We start from the raw sequence: 22565 nt of genomic DNA, 5'->3' as shown, positions 1-22565 counted from the left end.
CTCAACCCTACCCTATAAACCTCGCAGACTCTCCCCACCAGATGGTATGTGCCTGGCTGGCTGCAGAGCCCTGGGTAGCAGAGAGAGTTCAATCCGTAAGGCTGGCAGGTGGACGCTGTTAGAAAGAGTTCTTTTAAAAACTGGGTGGCTCCAGGAGTGTTTTGGTGCCCATAAACCTGGAGGCCCCTGGGCACAACTGAAGAGGATCGGGATGCTGAGCTTTGCATGCCCTGAGGGCTGCGGTTAAAGGCAGCAGCCCGCGAGCACCGGGGAAGACAGGCAGCTTTCACAGCTTCAGTTCTTTCTTCTGAACCTTTCCACCCAGGCTTGGACACTGTGGCCAAGTGACTGAGCCAGCCTCCTGGGGGGCCCACAGTCCCACTCCTGCATGACCTATGTTCCCCTGAGATCTTCTGGGGCTGGCAAGCATCCTGCACGACCAGCTCAGAGGGACTATGTGCGAGGTCTGCTGCAGCACAGGGAGCATGGCAGGGAGAGGAAGGGGAGGAAAGCAGCCAGGTAGCTGGTTAGGAAAAGCCTCTGGCTCACGGAAGGTGTTAGATAAGGGAGGTCATACCTGAAAGAGAAATGGAGAGGTCAGGAAAATAGGACCCAGAGCCACCTGGTTAGAACAGGGCTGCTGCAGAGCCAGGAGGATCCTGCTCAGGGCTGGGAGAAAGTGGGCAAGAGTCTGCGTGGGCAGAGAGGGAAGCTGTCCCCTGCCTCGTGTTAGTGCTGGCACCAAGCAATGTCTCCCCCCAGCACGCGCATGGGCAGCCTGGGTGAGGGACCAAGTGCTGCTCCCAGTCTGGAGCACAGAGGGACAGCAGAAAGACCAACACCAGACCCCACTGGGTAAGTAGAGCGCTGTCCACACACACATTCCCCAGTTCCCATTCCTGAGCAGCTAGGAGACCTTGCACCATTACTTCCATCTTGCCAGGTAACTGGAGCCTCGACCTCTCCTGGAGAAGGGTCTGGACAGGGACGAAGCAGGAGGTGGCTGGCTCAAGGTGATTGCTGCAAACTCAACGCTGGCAGGTCTGTTCATCTTCACAGTGGGGAGCCCCAGGGGGTGCGGGGTCCCAAGCAGGACAGGAGGCTGCCTTGCAGCTCATCTGGGGGCATCTAGTTGGTCCATACTCTTGGCAGCTCTGATTGCCTCTCCTTGCAGGTGTGAAACCTCCTCCTCATCCTCTCTGCACCCAGGCCATACACCAGTCCGAGCAGCGCCTTGGCACCATAACTCTTGGCTGTAGGCGCTGTGGGGGATCAGCCATCGCAGGGAAGCTGGGATCGGGGCAGGGCTCCATGGGGAAAACCTCATCTGAGGGAGCAGTAAGAGGCCAGAGAGGGGGATTTCACTCGAGTACCTCGAGAATTGGGGAAGGCGCTCCGCAACTTTTCCATTATGTCTTCCAGGCACACGCTGACTTCCTGGGTTTTGGCTTCCACCTCGTCTGCAGCAGAAATAAGACAGGGGGGGTGAACAGGCTTCTCTGGGCATCTGCCTCACCAGCCAGCATCTCTGCAGGATGGCAGGGTGCAGGCAGTTTCCTGCAGCATTGAAGCAAGGGAGCAGGACCGAGAGCTCAGCCCAACCCCAATCCTCACCTGCAGCTTTGGTGTCAGGGGTGTCATGCTCTTTCTCCTTTGCCTGGCTGCCTTCAGACTGATGTGGAGATGAAGCCAAGGAAGAGGCTGCTGAGCCATTGCCATCTGACTCTGCTGGAGGCTGGAGAGAGAAGGGAGGTTGTCATGATCCTCTGTCCTTGTCCTCCCCCCATTCTGACCATCCCTTTCTGCCATTGCCCCAGCTCTGTTATGGCAAAGTCCACCCTGAGGATGGGCTTTCCCGAATCTTTGCTCTGAGATCACCTGCAGCAGCAGCTCCCTCAGCCGGTGCAGCTGGGACTCCAGCTGCTTGTTGTGGTCCTCCAGGATCTGCATGCGGGTCTCCAGGCGGCTCTTGTGCTGCCGGAGGATTCGTGCTTCTGCCAGGAGCTCGTCATTACGTGGGTCTTGCATTGATTCAGGAGAGCCTGTAGCCAAGGTTGGAGACTCCACTGCCTCATCATGCTGCCATTTCAAACGTCTCAGCTCTCCCTGGAGGATCCTGCAAGATAACCTAGGTCAGCATCACCGCTCTCCTTTCTAGAGACTGCTGGAAACCCCCAACAGCTGCGCACTGGGGATGGCCCATGGCTCAGAGACAAAACACCGCTGAAGGCTTTGCCACATGTGAAGCTTGAGGACCAGCACACTCCTGGACTTTGTCGCTGCGCCGCAGGGTGGCCTGCCTGCAGCTCTACCCCGCTCAGGCAGTTTACAAAAAGACATGCAACTGCTTCTTAGGAGGCTGAGAGCAAGCACAGGGAAAGCATTACCTCCTCCTGAGCTGAGCTGCCCTGCCCAGAAACTCACCTCATGTGGTCCAGAGCAGCACCACCACTGTTTGTGAGGGGCTCAGGGACAAGAGAGACAGCAGTGCCTTGGGCTCACTTCAACCAGTTTGGGGTTCAGGAGGGGAACAGGTTCTGGGGATGGGGGCCAGAACATTTTGGGAAACAGAGTCTTCTCCCTTCTTTGGAGAGCACACCCTCACCAAGTGCTCCCATGAAGGTTTTAGGGTTCAGCCTAGACACCCTCCAAACCAGCCCACTCAGCTTCTCTGATTCCCACCTCCAGCCCCAGCAGCTATCCCCTGGCTCCATTCTGAGCTCTGCCACGCTTCTCCAGCCCCTTGCCCTTAGGCTATAAACCCCACTTTCAGAGTTGCCCATGCCCCTACCTGTTTTCATCCTCTAAGTGGGCCAGGATTCGCTCCAGCTCTCCCTTGTCATCCATGTTTAGGCTTCCCGGAACCTGCTGACTGCCCCCAGTCTCTCTGTCAGTGATGGGGCTGGAATGGCGCAGCAGGTACTGGTCCTCGTCCCTGTTGCAGCAGGTGGAGAAACACCTTAGTGAGGCACCTCAGTCTGAAGGGATTTGTGTGCCCTTGGGGAAGGACAGCCTGCAGTGAGGTGGTTTCATATGAGAGCTCGTTCTGACTGCTCCAGGTCTAGAGCTCAGAAGTGGCTCAGCAACCCTGGGTAGCTGGGTGTGCCCAAGAGCCTCAGACTCAAAGGAGCTGGGAAGGAAAGCATTACTGTGCCCTGGCTAAGCAGGGATGGAGCCACAGGAGCACCACAGTAGGAGGTGAGGAGGAGGGAAAGGAGGCAGAACTCACAGGCTATCATCAGGGGACAGGCTGTCGTTGAAGAAGGAACAGTTCTGGCTTTCCATCTCTGCAAGCCTGGAAGAAGGAGAAACAGGTTGAAATATGGTCAGAGACACCTTGAATGTCTGCTCAATGCACCCTGCTTACCCTGCAAGACCCCTCTCTGGCAGGGTCTCCCAGCTGGCCTGCACCACTCTGCCCCTCTTTACAGGCTCTAGAGAGTTTTGCCTTTTTAGAAAACAAAAGACACTGCTGCTCTGGGGTGACAGTCTCTGGAATAAAGGGCTGCTGCCATGCAGCCAGCTCAGCCTTCTCTCGCATAAGCAAAAGGCTGAAAGCATACCAGCTCCAGCCTAGGGCCTGAGCTACAGGCTCCCTCTGCTCCTCAGGTCCCTACTCTGCCTGGACCTGTGGTGAGGGCAGACGCATTACAAACCTCAAGGCAGCAGCAATGGGATGCGTGCAAGCAGCACTGGTGAGCGCACAGGCAGAGCAAGACATTGAGGGATCTGCCTGGTGAGAATCCAACCAGCAGCTCATACTGGGAAGAGCAGGAGGGTACATGGAGGCTGCTTCATCACTAAGACATCTGCTGTCAAATGCATGGTCTTTGCTGCCAATCTGCATGGCATCAGCCATGTCCCAGGCAGGAGCAAAGTAGCGCAGGCAGGTTTGCCTGGCCCTGCAGCTGCCTCTTCCCAGCGGCACTGCAGCCTGAGCTGACACAGCCAGCCTCTGCCTGCCAGGCAGAGGGAAGCATGGGAAGCATGGAGGGGGCTGCAGGCAGCAGGAGCTCACCATGTGTCTGCCCCAAAACCCCTCCACACCCACTGGAGTCATGCTCCATGCCCTGGCGTGACAGCAGTGCCCAGTGGTGATACCTGCTGGCAAAGTGCTCGATCCGGGAGTGGGTGTCGGCGTGTGGTAACATCGGGGAGGAGGCTGGTCTGGAAGAGACGCACACTGGTCAGTAAGGTTTGGCAGTCCTCGCTCAAAGCTAGGGCTTGGAGAGGCTGTCCTAGTCTCACCTGGGCTGAGAAGAGCCAGGGACAGGCTGGAGAGGGAGACTGAAATCTGCTCCTCCAAGAACTAGGTGCCCTATCACCCCCAGAGCAAGTGCCCCCTCCAGCCCTCCCATGGGAGCCCTGTCTCACAGCTGAGATGCTGCTTCCACCTGTGGAGCCTATGTATCAGGCAGGGTCGAAAGGCACAGCCTGGGGCCCAGTCAACTCACGTCTCGGAGAAGTCAGCCTCGAGTACGGACTGGACGGGCAGGTAACCTCTCTGCGGGTGCTTGCTGAAGTACTGCTTGGACCGAAACTTGTTCTTCAGCGTCGTGGCAAAGTCTCTCATGTTCTCACTGGACGTGGTCTGTGGAGGCACAAACATTACAAAGGTGCTGCTTAATGAAAAGTGGGGGACCACAGGTCAGCATCCGCTGGAAAGAACTCTGTTCAGGCTGAACACAAACTCCACAGAGGAAGAGGGAGACACAACTGAGGAAGCAAGGAGGGCACACGGCAGCTCTGTCAGCCTGTCATGGGGCCTGGCATCCCGCCCACCACGAGCCCAGCAGGAACACAGGCAACGTCCGGCATGCGGAGGGGAACAAAAACATGCAAGAGGTTCACTTCTGGGGCTGCACCCGCCTAAACATCGCAAGGCTGCTGCCATCGATGGGGACCTGCTCTGAGCCAAGACTCTCCCAGCCCAGCCCAGCTCCATACCGGGGTGTAGTACTCCATGATGGGGTAGTGTAGCTTGTTGCCCTTGCTGGCTCGCCCCGTGAGGAAACAAGTCTGGCAGATATCCACATTGAACTGCTTCAGGCTCCGATACCTGGAGAGATCAAAGAAGCCATATGGAGCCAATGACAGTCAGCAAACCCACATCATTTTGGAGCCCAAGGAGAGCTCAGCAGGGGACAGAGGTCGTCTGTGTTGCTCTCGCAGCACACTGAACCCACAGTGCTGATGGCTGAAGTCCCCAGAAAAGCATCCTGCTCCTTCCCCTCTGCTGGCCCCTGGTCTGACCTGCCTGAAACACTGCTGCTGCAGAGCTCTAGGTTCCCCCAACAGCACAGAGCAAATTCAGCTCCCTCCTGCAGGATACCACGCACTTCCCTCGGGGGCCAAGGTCCCATATCACAAGCCCTACCTGAAGCCCTTGATGGGGCACTGCCGGCAGACGGAGCACTTGGTCTGGTGCTTCACCTGCTCAGCCATGGTCACCCGGTGCAGCACGGCCAGCCACACCATGGACTGCGGCTCCAGGTTGGCCCACTCCAGGAACTGGGACGCCTCGATGGCAGGCTTCCCGTTGCTCTGGGGAGGGGAGAGGAAGGGGCTGCTCAGAGCTGGGACCTGGCTGCGATAGGGTGCAAGCTCCTTGCCAACTCTGGGAGTCTCTCCCCGGCATGGCTGCTACAGAGGGGACGGCACAGGCCACAGCACCCTACTCACAAAGCGGAAGCAGCTGCGGATGCTGGGCTCCACATTGCTGCCCCCGAACGCCGCCACCTCCCCCAGCTGGCGCGGGACCTGGATGGCCTCGTGGAGCAGGACGCCAAGGTGCCGCTGGTCACACAGTCCCCCGGCGTTCGCCACTTGGCTGAAGAGATCTGCCAGCAGGATGGACACACAGCCCTGTTAGACACACAGCTGATGCCCTGACACACTGGGCAGGACATAGGCACAGGGGAGCAGTGTGTGGATCAGACCAGGAGCCCCACTGCCTGTCTCTGGCAGGGAGCTCAAGTAAGAGGGAAAAATTGTGCTATGATTAAATAACCTTTACCAGTATCCTTCCAGCTCCCAATAACCAGGAGTTTAGAGTCTTCTTGAGACAGAGGTTACATACATCACTTCTTTAACAGCCACAGCTGGCCTGTCCTCTATGAATCTGCCTAATCCCTTTATTTAATCCCCTGGTGCTTCCTATGCTAACCCCTCCACAGTATCCCATGGCAGAGAGTACCATGGTTAAAACCCAGTGAGGAAAGGGGCTTCCTTTAATTTATCTGAAACCTGCTTCCCAGCCATACATCCCCAGGTTTTTTCGTTCTGAGAAGCACTGGATAACTGTTGCCTGTTTGCCTTCTTTGCACTGTTCCTTATAGTGCCATGCAAGCAAGATCACTGCTGCACCAGTCTGCAAAAATGCCTCCTAATTTAGGCGGCGTAGGCTTGGGGAGGGAGAGATGGCAATACAAGCAGATTAGTCACTGCAGGAAAGCTGTTTTTCTGCTCTTTCTGGGCAAAGAAGGGCTAAGCCAGGAAACAAAAGCACTCCCACTTTCCCCAGGTTACTCCATACCAGGCCCTGGAGGAGGGAGACGGGGGACTCACACTGAAACTTCTCCTTGACCTCTGTCTCGCACAGACATGCAATGCCCGTCTTGAAGGAAAGGGCCCTCATCTTCCCACTGCGGCCACTGCAAGGCGAGATATTGCACAGGTTTGCAAATGTTTTGGATGTTTTTTTTATGCAGGGGGGGTCAGCAAGGCAAGCCCATGCCAGGCAGTCCCCTTGCTAGCAGCCAGGATCAGCACTGCCAGCTGGAAGAGCAGCAGAGAGGTTTCCTTCCAAGCATGGTAGCCCCACAGCTCAGGGGGACACCAAGGGACTGGTACCTGTCAAAGACATTCAGCAGCCAGTTGAGGCTCATGTCCACGCAGAGCGGTACGTTCACCAGGATGCCCCGCTCCTCCTCCAGCCTCTCGTAGAGGGCAGTCAGGCAGTGGATGACCTCCACCACGTCCATCGCCCGGTCGCTGGGCTGCAGGTCATGCTCATTGAAGATTTCCAAGGCCGTGGCCAGGGTCACCATGTCCACTGCGCAGAAAGCAAAGGCAGAGAGATCAGAGGCAGAGAGGAAAATGGGAGAGGTGAGAACCAAGAGGAGGGAGACACAGCCCTGCCCTGACCTGGGGCAGTCTCAGTCCCACTACTATGCCGAAGATGCTGGCAGGATGAGCATAGCTCCCAGAATCGCTGTCCCACCTGTAAACCCCTCCCAAAATACCCACATCTCCACCTATGGTCAACTTGAGCCACCATTCTGTGTGACATTCCTTCCGTGTTGCTGTGGCCAGCCATGGCCAAGAGAACACTACCCCTGAAAGGCTCTGTGCAGAGCCGCAGGTGCCCAGAGCTGGCCTCCGCATGTGCCGTGTCCCTGCGAGGCTGATGTGGGGAGGTGAGGGGGCACAGAGCCACACAGACCCTAGAAGCAGCTGCCCAGAGATGGAACAGTCCTGTCTCCAGCTTTGACAGGCAGTGGGTGTCGAGGCACAAACCTAAAACGGGGCTGGGACAGTGTGAGCTACCCTGGCTACCCTGCTTTCAGATTTCTATGGCCACAGGTTGTATGTGCTACCGTGTTTAGCAATCTTTCTTTGCTGAAAGTCTTTCCATTTCTGAGATCATTGATGTTCTCTGTGCCCGGAGGATCACGTGTCATTTCCACACTATAACTTCACCCAGTGGAAAAGTCCTCACTTCTGTCAAAGCTGCTGACAGTTGCACTGGGGACCCCCAATTCACATGCCAGCGAGTATCGCTCCTGCTCACCCTCGTGTCCACGCTGCCCATGACTGCACATGGATCTGACATGTCCCACACTGCTTCTTTCCTATATGGCCACTCAATCCACCAAACCTCTCATCATGGGGAAGCCACCTTATCAGCCTCCTTGTCCTTCTCAAGCATGTCTTGAAGAAGAAGCACTTATTCATGTTCTTCCACATCATTTCTGGGCTGCAAAGAAGGTGCCAGCGTAGCATGGGAGATGCAAAAGGCAGGCAACCAAAGGTGCACAAGCAGCACATGGAAAGGCTCTGCTTTGCTCTCTGCCCTTTTCTTCACCATGCCTGGTGTTTCTGTGGCCGCTACTGCATGGACATCTTCGCAGGATGGCGAAAGCTAACTGCTGCTTTTCCCCATTTGCACTACATCAGCCCCGAATGTCCCCTGGTATGGGACAGCCTGGTCACCACAGTGTCATGAAACTACTCCACAACCAAGGTTCAAATCCCCTGAGTACCAAATCTCCTCTCACCTTCACTCACGCTTTAGTGGGCACAGTGATGTTGGGTTGATGGTTGGACTTGATGATCTTACAGGTCTTTTCCAGCCTTAGTGAGTCTGTGATTCACTCATTGCCTTTTTTCCAGGCCTTTCACAAGATGTCAAGGAGCACAGGTCTGCCTGGGACTCCACTGCCGCCTGGCTGTGTCTCCTCCCCATCAGGAACGATTAATTCAGGAGGGGGGTTTCCCTCATCCTGCTGCTGTTTAATTTTGACAGAGCCCTAGGCGAGAGACCTTGCCAAAAGCTCTCCAGCAGCCAAGGATGCTGCATCTATCACATTCTCATCTGCCTGCTCACTGATTCCCCTGGAAACTCTTCAGCAGTTTCTGAGGAGCCCCTTGGAGAGCCACACATCGTGTCGAACTCCTATCGCATCATATTAAACTAGCTATTAATCCTCATTTAACTGGAGTTTTATCAACAGTGCAGAAGTCAGGTTTATTGGCTCCCTTCCTCCTCTTTAAGTAGCGGAGCCCTCTCTGCCCCTGCCAGCGAGGCTGGTTTCTGCTCTCGGTTATATCCACAGCTTCTCTGGGCTCCCTTGAGCTCCTGGGTGAGCCCCTGCCTGATCCCACAGCTTTGTAACTCTGAGCTGGACCACTTTGTTCTCAAATGCCTTTGACTAACACCTGCCCTTGAGGCATTTCCACCCTAAGCCTGCAAGGAAAGGCACTGACACAGACACCTTGCCAGTAGATTCAGCTTTCCAGCCACAGGCTCAAATTCCCAGCGCTTCTCGCCTCAGCTACCTGTCCCCTGGTGGGCTCCTGCTTTTGATGTGCTGATAAAAGCTTGTGTTAGTTTAATGCCTTTATCGAGGGAGACCCAGCAGGAGGAAATACTTCCAGCACTCACATCGCAGGGCTTTCTGCACCCGTCGTAGTTTCATAGCTGTCCGATATGCTGAGAACTTGATGTTGTTCAAATCCGCTGCAATAACACAGGAAGAGAAGAATAAAACCGCAGCTCATCATCCTTATCTCCAAGACAGGAAGCAGCAGCTGCCATTCCCAGACACCAGCCCCACCAGCAGAAGCAGAGTGTGTGCCGGAGAGGGAGGGGCAGTGCCTAGCAGGGGGTCACACCCAATTGCTTTGCCGGGCCCTGTGGGCTGGGGGGATCTCACATAGCACCCCACGCTGCGAAAAGGCGGATGCTACTCAAATGGTTTTGTGGCAGCCTCCTTACCCAGCGTCTGGTACAACTCCGTCATCTTCGGGTGGTCCCAGCATGTCGTCTGGGCCTGGTGGCTGGCAGGAAAATCGAAGGAAACCAAGAGTCAAGCTGGGGATTAAGCAGCTGCCATGAGAGATTAAAAAAAGGACCCAGCTGGTCCTGGGAGCGAGTCCCCCAGTGCCTGCAGGCACTGGGGCTGCTGCACCCCAGTGAGCACACTCCCCAGCCACAGCAGCATGGAGGATGCCCACAGGAGGATGCCCCCACTTGCTGCCGGCTCCCCCTCCTTCCAGCCAGCATCCCCCCTCATCTGGGACATCTTGGCAGGCAGGGAAAGCCTGGCTCTGCCAGGTTGGGGGCAACACGCTTCGCTGGAGGTTAGTGCTCGGAGCAGTCATCTCACTGCCCCCCACTCCTAATTGGTCCAATTCCTGTTCCCCCTGGGCCAGAGAAGACCAAGGGCTGCGGCTGGGAGCACACTCACTTGATGTAGTATGGCACTTTGTTGGGGGAAATGGCTCGCTCCCAGGGGACCTGGACAGAAGCTGCAAGGAGAGAGACACAGATATCAGATCAACACTAAACGCTCCTTTAGGTTGATGCTGTTTCTGATGAGAGCCCAGCGGGACTGTGCCAGCATGTGGGTGCCTCTGAAGAGGCTGTGCCTTCCCAAATCACCAGCTGGGGGTGTTGGGGCAGGCAAGGGGATGCTACCTACAACAGAGGCACAAGACTGCTGGTCTTGTCAGAGGCGTCTTGCCTCTCTTCAGACAGGGGCTCTGAATCTGGCTGAGCTCAGAAGTTAGGAAGAGGCACTTCCTGATGCTTTTAATGATGCCCAAGGCAACACTGTGGTCACCAGTGGGCAGGGCTCATAGCAGCTGGAATTTGGGTACACACACTCCACTGCCTGCTAGAGCCAGGCTTAGGCACCCACAGCATCTGCTGTTCCCATTACTCACTCTGTGTGTCAACTGCAGTATCTCAGGAAGATGAGGACGCATGCCATACCAGTTGCCTGCCACCCTGTGTTTGTTATCTAGAGGATGAAAACCCTTTTATGACCCTCAGCTATCTTCCCTTGTCACAGGCAGCTTATCAATTCCAGCGACTGAAAAGTCACTCTTTTCAGATAGGAGGACGTGGTCTGCAGAGAAACACAGGCCAACAAACCCCACTGACATCCGGAGGCCCTGCAGGCCTCAGCATTTCCGAGGACGGACCCCAGACTCTGGAGCACAACCTGCTGCCCATCCTTTGCAGGTCTGAGAGCCGACAGCCAGCAGCAGCTCAGCTCTGTAGGAACAGCATCCCTCTGTCTCGCCACGTGAATAAAAACCTTCACGTGTGCATTTTTGGCCTCCGAATGACTAACACGGGATATGGAGGACTGCCTTTTTCTGCCATCTGTTGTCTTGCCCACCCTGTCTCTGAGGCTGGCACAGTCCCAGTATCACCTGGGAGCTGCTGCTGTGAGTGTCACAGCTCTGTGCTCCAAAGGGGGACCACAGTCATGTCCCACGCTTGGTCCCACAAGGTGAGGTAGCACAACGCTAACTTTGGGAGATGCCTCCTGCTCTGGTTCCTGTGCACCAGGCACTGGCCTGGGCCCTTTTCTAGCTGCATGCATGGCTCTGGGCTCAGCAACAGTACTCTGTACCCATTGTCCTGTGCCACAGCCCATGCTAAGCCACTCTGCAGAGTCAGCCTCGCAGCGGGAAGCCAGGAAGACCTACTCAACGTACAGGAGAGGAAGTGCTGGGAGCCTGGTCCGAAGTCCCGGTGGGCATCTTGGAGCTGCTTCAGGCGTTCGTTTACAGAGGCCTAGAGAATGGGACAGAAGAATTCAATGGCAGCCCATCAGGCATTTCAGATTGAAACCCCATTTAGGAAGGCTTGTAGATGGACTCAGACATACCCCAGCACGCAGGTCCTTTCTTTCCTCACCTGCCTCAGTATTTGCATTCCCCAGTTCGCTCAGCCCTCTACACCTCCTCCCACAGGCTGAGGCAGCACAAGTCACATCTCCAGCTCATCTGTATCCATATTTTCAGACATCAACAAACCCACAGCTGGTACTGACCCCCGCCATCAGATCCTGATTCTCCTCAGACAGCATCCTTTGTTCCTCCCATTGCCTTTTCCTGCTCAAAACCTCTACAAATTTACCAGCCACTTTCTTCATACTGAACTGATGCTCTCCTCCTCCAGGAACACCAGCTATACTATCCCTGCCATGCCAAGCCTTTATTGTCCTTGAACCTCAGCAGTGACAGCCCTTCCCCAGCATCCTCCCACCTATGGTTTATTTGCAGTGCTTGGTCCTAACTCTTTCCCACCTGTAGCTGCTTCCAGCGCGTGTTGATCTGCTCCAGCGTACGGGAGTTCTCCATAGACAGGTGGACATCTGAGATGGCAAGTTGGTGTGCAAGATCATTGACCACTTTCACCCCATCCTTCATGGGGGAGAGCTCCTCTTTGAACAGCTGGAGTCCCGTTGCCGGGGGAACAGGCATAGCGCAGGGGAAGAAGGAAAAGAAGCAGGTGACCAGTCAGGACTTGGATCTGATTCCTCTGCTACAAGCTATGGTGGGCTAGCGGCTGGCAAGATGCTGCTAACCCTCCCACAGGGTACCTTAGTAGGAAAAAAACCCCCAACAAAACAAACCAGACAGGCTGGAGATTACTTAGATCTCCTGAGAAGTGGGACATGGACAATGGCTCATCTATGCTGAGCCACTGTACCTGTGTAAGGTCTGTGCCATGACAAGGTGCTCAGCACAGCCAATTGCTCAGGACACCGCAGGCCAAATCCACCCTCACAAAGCTAGGGGGCTGTCGGAGGGAGGACCTGGCCCCTGAGACCCCAGGTAACAAGGCTGCATTGGACTGAGCAGTCAGGAGGAGCAGCACTGCCCTCCTGGGAAGCAGCTTCTCATCACCTCTGGGGCCAAGGCTGGAGCCTTCTCAGAGCCAGAAGTACCTTGGTCGACTGGATGTGCTCTGGTAAGGAGTCAATGAAGAGATCCCCAATGGGTTCCCAGGTTTCACGCACGCTTTCAGCCTGGTCCAGTGTCCTGCTGAGCTCCTCCATGGCCCCTTTAATCTCTAGCAGCTGCTCCAGTGTCCGTTCAATGTGACGGTGCTGGTCCACGCACCGGGCCGTGAGCTTCTCCCACAGCTCACTGGCCACATTTGCCTGCTTCCAGACAAAGCGGCTGATGTTTTGGATCCGGTGCCGGGGAGAGACATCTATGAAGGCAAAGCAGAAGGGGAACAGAGAGCAAAAAATGAGACCCCAGCCCAGAGGAGAGTGGGCGAGAGATGGAGGGAAGACAGGGAAAAGGGAGATAAAATCTAGGGAAAACTGGAAAGAGGGAGGGAAACCAAGTGGTAATAGTATCCACCTCTGCACCAGCTCCTCTAGGTATCCAGCCTGCCCACAGACCTCTGTCTGCTCTCTGTCTGTCCTTACAGGCAGAAGCCCTGCTGCCCTTTAAAAAACTACTCCAGAGCACATCTGATACTGTCTCATGAGATAGACACCATCATGGGCTGCACCAGCAGCCTCTGCCTTCGCCTGGGACAGAAGCACTGCTCTGCACCGGTCTGACCTTTGGCCAAAGGATTAGCAACAGCCCCGTGCATGGTGGCACCAGGCAGAGCACTGACATGCCACTTTGCGCCACACCAACCACCTCCACTCTATCCTCTCCAGTCCAGCCCAGGAGGAGCTGTGCTGTGCTAAGGGAGAACAAGGAAGGCGGAACTCCACGGACCTTTGCTTTCTGAAGTTGGTTCTTCTAATTCCTCAAATGGATGCTGGGAAAGGAAAGCCTGTGCTGACTCCAGGACAGAGTAAATGTATGGTCCCCGAGACTTCACTTCTTCCATGAAAGTCTGGAGAGCAGAGCACAGAGATGAGACAGCAGGCTGAGCTGGAGAATCGTGCCCCTGCTGCTCCCTTGCCAAGGGCTGTGATTTATTCACTCCAGGGCCCAAACCTCACTGGAGACACAGAGAGAAGTTAACAGAGAAATATTTTTGCAGTTTGGGGAAGGAATGACCCCCTGCAAGAAGGGGGCTCCTGCAGAAGTCTGGACTGCATCTTTGCTGGAGTGGGGAGGTAGAACAGTGAGCCCAGAAGAGTGTGTCAAGCCAGGGCTGTGCAAGAAGAACTGCTTTATTGATGACATTTTCACAGGCACTGCTTGGAGACGCTCCTCACTGATGCAGCGAGAGCATGGTCATGCAAACAGTCCTTCCACAGCAGCTGTTCAGCAACAGGTCCAGCTGCTGGAGGAGCAAGGAGGGGAACAGCAGGATGCCCCAAAGGGGCGTATCTGCCAGGGCAGACTTTGGAGGCTGGCGGGTTTAGGATATCCTCTCCTCCCCTCCAACTGTAGCCCCCCACTGGTGCTGTCTGCTGGATTGGCTATTTGTGCCAGGGAAGTGGCTAGCTCCAGTGAGGATGAGGGATAGCAATAGTAAGCGAAAGCTTAGTTTTGTTTTCAAGGTAAAAACAACTAAAGCCCAACAGCCACTGGCAGTGAGAAGGAAATGCTCTGATCAGGGAAGCAGGAAACTCTGATCTGATTGGGTTTACCTCAGTTTCAGACATGATGATAATGTGCTACTGCAGGAATCACTCATGTCCTGACCACCAGGTCACCTTTAGACCAACCGACCCCCTCAGGCCCCAGGATCCCCAAAGCAGAGGCCAGTGAGAGGCAATTACCTCTGTTGCAGAGGTCGGACATAAGGAGGAAACTAGGAGAGAAGTGATGGGGCCCACTATCAGCTGCAGCACCTGCAGATGACTTGAGGCTGTAATGCAGATTTATTGTCTAAAACCAGATGGGCTCTGCCTGTCACATGCCAGGGGTATTTTTGCTATGGGACTGGGGCTCTGCCTTTCCATGGGAAGCAGAGATGGAGATGGGCAAGGACTTATTCACTCATAGGCTGTGGGCATGGGCAGTGACACGAGGCAGGGGTCCCAGGCAGGGCTGCCCTCTTGCAGCTCATCTTAGCAGTGAACAGAGGCAGGGGAGGTGTGAGGGAACGTACCGTGTGCATCTCCTTTTCCTGTTGCACCAGGAGGACATCGCCCCGCAGGGGCAGCTGTGCCGAGAGCTCCTCATCCTTCTGCCCAAGCCAGTCTATGATCTCCTGGAGAGGTACTTGCAGCTTCCCACTGTGGTCAGAAAAGGCCTCCAGCCGAGCCCTGGCAGGAGAGCGAGGACAGCAGGACAGTGGTCAGATAGACAGGAGAGGAGCATGTTCCCCGGGGAGGGCAGGCACAGCACTGCAGCTGGGGTGGTGACCGCCAGGCACCCAGAGGACCCCACCAGTGACTGGCAGCATGCCTCAGCACGAGCTGTGCATGACCCCCAGCCAGCACAAATGCTGCACTGCCAGGTGGGGTGAAGCACAGAGGCACTGAGGAGAGGAAACTCTGAGGCTATTCATCACCCTGGAGCCCAGAGCAGAGGACAGAGCCACTCCGCGTTTGCCTGTGGGTCCGGGCTGTGCTCTGGCTAGCACGGGGGGCTTTGCTCTGCATTTACATGACTAGGCAGCTTCCAAGACCCTTGCATTAAGGCAGGAGACAATTAATACATCCAGTTAAGCTCTCTGTCATGCTGGCTGTGGAGCTGCAACCTCTGACGATCTGGAAGGTGCGTTGCCCCTGCGCAGTGGAGAGGGCTCCCAGCGAAGGGACAAGCGCAGAGGAGGCAGCAGGAAGGCCGTGGGGCAAAAAGAGACAAGTGTCAGGGACAGCAGCAGCAGAGGATGGAGAAAGCGGCAGAAAGCAAGCAGCAGTGAAGGAGGGGAGGGAGAGGAGGATGGGATGGGTGGAAATGGAGGGGATACTTTTCAGCATAGGGAGAAAGACTCAGAGGTCTGTGGACAAGAAGGGAAACCGAGCCAAGGTCACCATGAATTCATGTGGCTTATCAAGTGAACATGTTCAAAAACCTCCTGACAAGCACGTGCAGCAGGCAAGGCTGGAAGGCGAAGCCAGCCCTGGCGCTTGCTTGAGGCAGGGGCTCTTACCGAAGGCTGTGGGATTTCTTTTTGATCTCGTTCCAGCAAAGATTCATCTCCAGAGGGGCCTGGGGCCCAGTGACACTGCTCGGAGCTCGGTGGATTACACACGAAGGTCCTGCACCATCCTGCGAGGCTTCAACCTGGGCAGAAACAGAACCATACTACATCCAGAGATCGCTGCCCAGTGCTTACGGCACTTGCCTGGGGACACGTACCCATCTGACCCTGCCTGGCTTTTCAACTCGCAAGGGGGCTGCCGTGCTCCCGGAGGGATCTGCTAGCAGCTCCAGGGAAGCTCGTGGCTGTGCCTGGAGGAAGGATGCAGTGCTAGCTCCAGCAACACTAAGAGCAAAGATTGAAGGAAGGGCTTACTGCACATCTCCTGTTCTGGATGATTTCTCTGTGCTCCTCAGTTATCCAGCAATGAACTTACCTCACTGCTAGGTATTAAATCAGAGCTGGCTCTTGTGCGTCACAGTCCCTGCAGGGCTAATGGTGATTTCTTTCCATGCCATACAGGGCTTCTGTGCTTCAAGAAGAGGCAAGCATTGTGGGTCCTGTTGTTCCTAGGGACCAAGGGGACCTGCCAACCTCCTTTACACCATCCCCAGTACTGGGAGCTGTCACCCGCTCCTCTACAGAAACACAAGGATATTCCCTGCTTGCATAGCAAATCTGAGATGCTGCTTCTCCTCCACAGACGCTACTTCTCCTCCGCACCTCTCCAGAATGAGCAGTGGTGGGAAAGACGCTCTGAGAGGCCGAGGAGCAGATGACAGCTACATGCAGGAAGCACACTTTGCACCATGCCACACTCAGCCTGGAAAACCAGGTGCTAATCCCTGGGCAACAAATCCTCAGTGGATGGGGAAGGAATCCTCTCCTAAGCCTTTAGCACTGTATCATGCTCCTGCTCGTGATGGCAGCGAAGACATTGTTGCACTTGCTGGTGACAGCAACACAGACCAGCAGGACTGGAAGAATCTCACATAGCACTCAGTGAGTCAGAGGGGATTTCCCCTCTGAAAAACATAGTTTGTTGTGCAAAACAGATGGACACATTGCATTTCGATAAGTGAGATATTGATGTGCTTTGTTGGGGAAATAGCAGCATTTCAATCTAATGCTACTTTGATATTAGAGCTCATTTGTGATAATTATCCCCAGGTGATTAATCAGCCATAATTAACTGCATTAGCCCTTTCTAAACAGCACATACAACAGGCACCCCTTTGCCAGAGAAGTGCAGCCACCTCTGGGGGAAAGCAGCAGCTCTTCCAAGAGGAATGAGCAGATACTTGTCACTTGTCTTGTCCAAGGGCTCCTGGAGGTGTCCAGGGGACAGATCCAGCCAAGCCAAGGAGAACAACAGGCAGGAGGAAACCACCAAACGAGGAATGTGGCTGCACAGCTAAAACAATACCCCCGCCACACCAGTTCTCAGACAGAACTCAAATGATTGCTGAGACTAGTGCTAAGTTTGCTTCATCTAATAACTTCTAACACCAGGCTGTTCTCTGCCTCCCCATGAGCATCAAGAAAACAGAGAAAACCATCACCCACAGAGTTCACAGGAATCTTGGGGCCATGAATAATAAACCACTCAAGCTAAAACTGATGCTTGCACGTAGAAAAATCAATACTCTGCATGTGCACATCCTCATGACACTGAAGTAGGTTAGCCCTACATCACTGCCAGGGAACACTCCAGCCCTCCCCTCTATCCCAGGGGATACCGAAGGAGGGGATCAGTTCTAACGGCGTGCAAGTGCAACTGCAGGACAGCTCAGCAGAACAACACAGTCCTCCCAACCTTGTTTAAGATGAAGTTAAAAGCCCACCAAGCCTGCGACTCACAGACCATGTCCAACAGATGAGCCAGTGACAGTGGCCAAGCAGGGGCCAGGTGTTGAACATCTGCTCCCCTGGGACAAAACCCCTGCAAGCGAGCAGAGGGAAAAAGCAGTGCTTTCCCTCTGAGCATCCCCTAAGCATCCCTTCCCCGGAGCCCCAGCAGCAGCAGCCTGGATCCGCATTCCCCCTCCACCCTCCAACAGCTTTATTTTCAGGCGCAGAACACTCACGCAGGCTCTGGCGAGCGCATCTACCTGTGCTTAGCCACAGATCTGCTGCAGGGCGGCTCAGCTTCGCTGGAGGAGCGGGCATAGCCTGCCATCCCTCCGGGTGCTGCCAGGCAGCACCCGGCAGGGAAGCAGGGAAGCGCCGTGTGCTAAGCAGAGCAGGGCCACCCTGAGCACTGACTCCCCAGGAATCTGGAGGGGGGCGGCAGTGCCTCACAGCCAGCCTCAATCCCAGCTTTGTCCGGTGGCATTCCAGCAGCCTCCAACCTGCCTTAACCCCGGTGGTGCCACCGTGGCTGCCTGCAAAGCACAAAGCGGACAGAGATCTGCCCGCTGCAGGGCACTCCGGTGTGGGAAAGCCCCTTGCGGGAAGTTGGCCATGCACAGAGGGATTGCTCTGGGCACTGGGAAAGATCTGTCCCTGCAAGGGCATGGCAAAAGTGATGGTGGACTGGGGTGGGGTTACCAGCAGAGACCTTGCCCTCAGATGCTGGAGCACATGCAGGACAAAGAGGGGTATTTGCCAGCCAAGAGATTTACCCAGGGAATGGTCCCAGCAAGCTTTGGCTACCCGGAAGGTAAATAGTCAGGTCCTTGAGACCTAAACCCCAAGAAGCCAAAGATGCCCTCCTTGCCCCCCACATGCCCCCGCCCAGCGCTAGGTGCCAGCACAGATGTTCCTGCCCGCCTGGACTGGGTACAAATAGTTTGGTGTTGCCAGAAGGCTCTGGGCTGGTTCCTTGTGCCCCCCACAGTCCTGCTGCCCAGCATTGTTTCCATGCTCTCCTCCACCTACAGGGAGGGAATGAAAAGCTCCCTGTATCTCTCCCTCTCTTCCCCTCCTTCCCTGCCTGCGCATCTGACTGCTGCTGTCTCTCCTTCTGGGACCAGCACAGCCAGCCTCCTCTCCCCACCACCTCCCAGGCCCAACAGATGCAGAACCAGCTCCCAGACTGGACGAGGGGGCTTCAGCAAGGCCAGGGCACAACTAAGGATGGGTTGTGTGCAGCCTGCCAGGAGCTTTCAGGACAAGCAAAGACAAGAGAGGAAGGCTGTTTCCTAGATGGCAACACCTACACCTGTGAGAAGGAGGGCACGGCAGACCCTTTGAACGAGTCAGGCTGTCATTAATATTGCAGGGGTGAGCAGCCAGCTGGTACATGGCACCCAACACACTGATGCCCACACAGCAGAAAGTCAGGCTCAGGCAGGGACTGGCACAAACCTGTGATGGATATGACGTGAGCTGAGGATGTCTGCACCCTTCCTGTGTGCTGTCTTGCAGCTCAGTGGTGGTGGGTCCCACAGGGAGTCCTGTCTCAGCTCCCTTCCCCTCTCCCAGCAAACCCCACAGGGCTCTGACCCCCTTGTAGAGGCTTGGACTGCTCAGGCAGCTCAGGAGGGCATTTGCTTGCTTATCTTGTTCTATTCCTCTCCCTCCTTGCTTTATCTGCTGGGCTGTTCATTAACCATCCATGCGCTGGCCCAGTAGCAGCTACCTAACAGCCACTGCAGGGCCAGTAAGCCCTGACTCAGCTACCAAGAGCCTGCCCCAGCTGCAAGCCTCATCCTTGCATGCTGGAGCTGCTCCAGAGACAGCTCTGCCTTCCTCCTGCAGACCCTCGCTCTCTGGGGCAGGATGGGTCCAGGCTGATGGCAAGCCACGGCAGGGAGGAGCCCCAGGCCTAGCCTTTGCTCTTCACATTTGAAGCACGATGAAAAAGGGAAAGGCAGAGCCAGGGACCTCATTCATCCTGGGAACAACACTGCCAGCGCTCAAGGAAAACTTTGGCACCGTCCATAAGTCTCTTGCCAGGTGACAGGTACCCTGGGGCCAACAGCTACAGGCAGCAAAGGGGAGGCCACGCTGTAGCAAAGCTGAGGCAGCGTTTCCCTAGCCTTGCTGTCCTAGGTGACAGAGGAACAAGGTGCTAAACCAGCTTGTGACAGCTCGGTGCAGAGCGCAGCCGGCTTTGCAGGCAGTCACCAGCACACCTTTCTGTTCTCCTCCGCTCTGCCCTGCCATTTACCCCAGAATCCCGGAGATCTTCACCTCTCTGCCTGGCTTTGGTGAGGAGCCTGGCCTGCCAGCTCAGAGACCCTGGGGGAAGGAGGAAGACCAGCAGTGTGAGCACCCACTCTCCATTCCTCAAGATAACTAGACTAGAAAGAGGTCAGGCTCCTCCTCTGCCTTACAGCATTCACCAGGGGCTTATTTCCAAGCTCTTCTCTGCAACCAGGAAGATTAGAAACCTACATTTTCAGCAAAAGCTGATGTTCTTCCAAGCTTCCAGGAAAAAAGGAAACCCAACCAAATACACAAGAGCTGTTAAAGGTGGCCTCTTGCTCTTTATTTTGAAGGAAGCTTGAAATCCAGCTTTGCAGGTTGTCTCTCTTGCTCTACTTTGGGAACACTTTGCAGCCGAAATGCTCAAGGAGAGCTAACGCTCTCATTAAGCGCAAGCTGATGGGGGGCTGGAGCTAACAGCTTTCCTGCCACCAGGAACAGAGGTCCCAGTTTGCTCCACAGACATTTGCAACCACTGCTAAAAGCTGCCATGAGAAAGGCTCCCAGACCCAGCTCTTACCTGAGACAGCAGGTGAGCAGTGCTGCTGTGTTGCACCTGGTCTGTGACATGCCACTCAGGACATCGTGGGAGGACATAGGGCCATTCCTGCATCACCAGGGGCTGCATCAGAACGGATGTTCATGGGGATGGAGACAACTCTGGGCACGAGCACCTGAAAAGCAGCATGAGAGTCCCTGGGTCAGCTTGCACCTCCTCATGGAGCTGACCCGCTTCCCAGCTGCCTAGCGTGCTGCCTTCAAGAAGGCTGAAAACTAAAAGGATGCATTTTTTTAATATATTTGCACTAATGTGGCAATATTTTTTCATCTAAATGTCCAACTCCTTTTTGCATCTAGTTATACAATTTGCTGTAATGATATCCTGACTTAGTGAGTCCCACAGATTATGTCGCATTTTTTAAAAGGGTTGGGTTTCTCGAACTACAGGAGATGCCCAGAGTTTAAAAGAAGAAGGGAGAGAGGATCTCACTTTCATGACCACTTATGTTTAGACTAATAGACATATCCCTATAACAGACAATATTTTCAAACATATTATTTTTTCCTTTTATGTTCAGAAGGAAAATTGCCTAGAGCCTCAGTGCCCTAATACATGCATCTCACACTATCAGCTACCTTTTTATGAGTTTTTACTCATTATGAATTATAAAATTCCCTTTTTTATTCCATTTTTAAAACTGTATGACTTGTAAAGCCACTTAGCAGTGGCCCCTTGTCTATTCTACAGTTCTGAAATGCAACCTCTGGTCACAACGCTGCTTTTTTTGTTGTTTGGACTCTGAATAAGCTAAAATAGTGATTTATCCTACTGCCAGCATCATCTCGGCTTTACAAAAACCCATGAGAGAATAAAGCCCAAAGAAAATGGTGCCAAATTTCTAGAACTGAAGCACAATCCCACAACTCTACATTTGGCCGGTGGCAGCACTGTGAAAGCAGCTGAGCACCAACATGTTCACAGCAGGATGGAGACCTAACATAAAAAAGCTGTGAACACCATGCAGAGCTTTGCCCAGACCAGACTCAGCACGTCCGAGGTCAGATGAGCAAATCAAGAGTGATGCTTGAATACTACCTGTGATGGGTCAAGAGGCATGCTGAGGGACTGTGCTGTCTCCTGTCCAACCCACTGCCTAACGTGGTGATTGTTTTCCTACTTTTAGAAGGAAACTATCACCTGGCTCCAGCAGCCAGACCTCATGTCCAAGCAGAGGTGGGGCTGCTTCCAAGGTACAGATGGAGCAACACTGCTGGAAGAAGGCTGTTTGCTCCTTCACACCCAACTCACTTGGACCAGCTGAGAAACTTCCTGCTTGGTCCTGGCAGGGCAGGAGCAGGCAGCACATCCTGCACAGCCAGCAATCACGCTGGACAGCTGGGCAAGGAGAAAGCCCCCAGGCCCTTTTCCACGCTGCCCATCTCTCAGGCTTTCACATCCCTCACTCCCCTGCTTGAGCTTTCACTGCCTCTCCCCCCTCCATTACACACATTAAGAGAACAGCTTATCCTGTTACGATGTTTTTTTATCCCTTAGCAGTTTCTACAGCCGTAATTCTCTCCCTCTCCAGCAGAACAGCCTGTGCTAAGCTTTCCAACATGCTCATAATCCAAGGTCCTGTCCTCTACCCCTCCTGCCCATTTGCACAAATGAACATCGCAGACTGTGCATCGCAGCACCCTCACCCTGCTCCTTTCCCTCTGCAGGCAGAGTTACCAGGACACATTAACAGTTATAAATTCCAGGGTCTTCAAAGCCCCCCAGCCTCATGAGGCAAATTCACCTCATGCAACTCCAAGGGTACAGTGGATGATTTCTGCCTTTGACAGCAGGTAACCCCATGTCCTATTCCTCCAATGCTTGTGCTGTTTGGGGTCTGAGCTGTCCCTGATACTCTAAATGACCTCCTGATGAAGCTCAATCTAGCAGAGATACAATTCTCAGGGCATGAAAAGTTATTTTGCCTCAAAGACTCCATCAGAGGAATGCCATTGAGCTCTACCACATAACTGGGAAATCCACGGCCTTTGGCAATGACGTTCTGCGGTGTCTCATTGCAGCTGCCATACTGAGGCCTCAGTTTTAATGCAGCGCAATGCAATGTAATTGCAGTGATGTGTGCTGGCCAGGCAGGTTCAGCCAGCCCTCCAACACCACACACAGGGGCCCTCCGTTCCCAGTCCTCCAAGCCACTCTGCAATAGCAAAGACAAAGCCCAGATGTGGAGAACCCAAGATAAAGTGGAAATAACTCAGCTGCACGGCAGCCAGCCCAAAGGTCTCTTGTTCCTCCCACCAGCACTGCAGAACAGGAGCAATACTAGGAAGGTCACTAGCTCTGATCTGACTGCATTTT

The 22565-nt window shown here is 54.6% G+C and overlaps 1 protein-coding gene across 2 annotated transcripts; it reads right to left on the bottom strand.

Annotated features, from left to right (window-relative positions):
- Window positions 1-557: 557 nt before the first annotated feature.
- Window positions 558-20318, bottom strand: DRP2 (dystrophin related protein 2). 2 transcript variants are annotated; one of them, XM_059824324.1, is made up of 23 exons: window positions 20211-20318; window positions 15548-15681; window positions 14558-14714; window positions 13267-13387; window positions 12471-12739; window positions 11827-11973; window positions 11233-11311; window positions 9972-10032; window positions 9500-9561; window positions 9167-9241; window positions 6853-7054; window positions 6568-6653; window positions 5683-5840; window positions 5378-5544; window positions 4948-5059; window positions 4455-4591; window positions 4102-4167; window positions 3230-3295; window positions 2792-2935; window positions 1879-2116; window positions 1615-1735; window positions 1374-1460; window positions 558-577 (listed from the first exon to the last, which is right to left on the bottom strand). In XM_059824324.1, exons 1-23 carry the CDS (start codon window positions 20316-20318, stop codon window positions 558-560), a joined length of 2817 nt encoding a protein of 938 aa, XP_059680307.1. The 2 variants fall into 2 exon arrangements, with proteins under 2 accessions (XP_059680307.1, XP_009820207.2); XM_009821905.2 differs by lacking the exon at window positions 558-577 and having other exon boundaries at window positions 1324-1460.
- Window positions 20319-22565: the final 2247 nt, after the last annotated feature.

The sequence above is a fragment of the Gavia stellata genome, chromosome 14, assembly GCF_030936135.1.
Source record: "Gavia stellata isolate bGavSte3 chromosome 14, bGavSte3.hap2, whole genome shotgun sequence".
Lineage (NCBI taxonomy): Eukaryota > Metazoa > Chordata > Aves > Gaviiformes > Gaviidae > Gavia > Gavia stellata.
The sequence above is the reverse complement of the archived record's forward strand: the minus strand, read 5'-3'. Positions and strand labels throughout refer to the sequence as shown.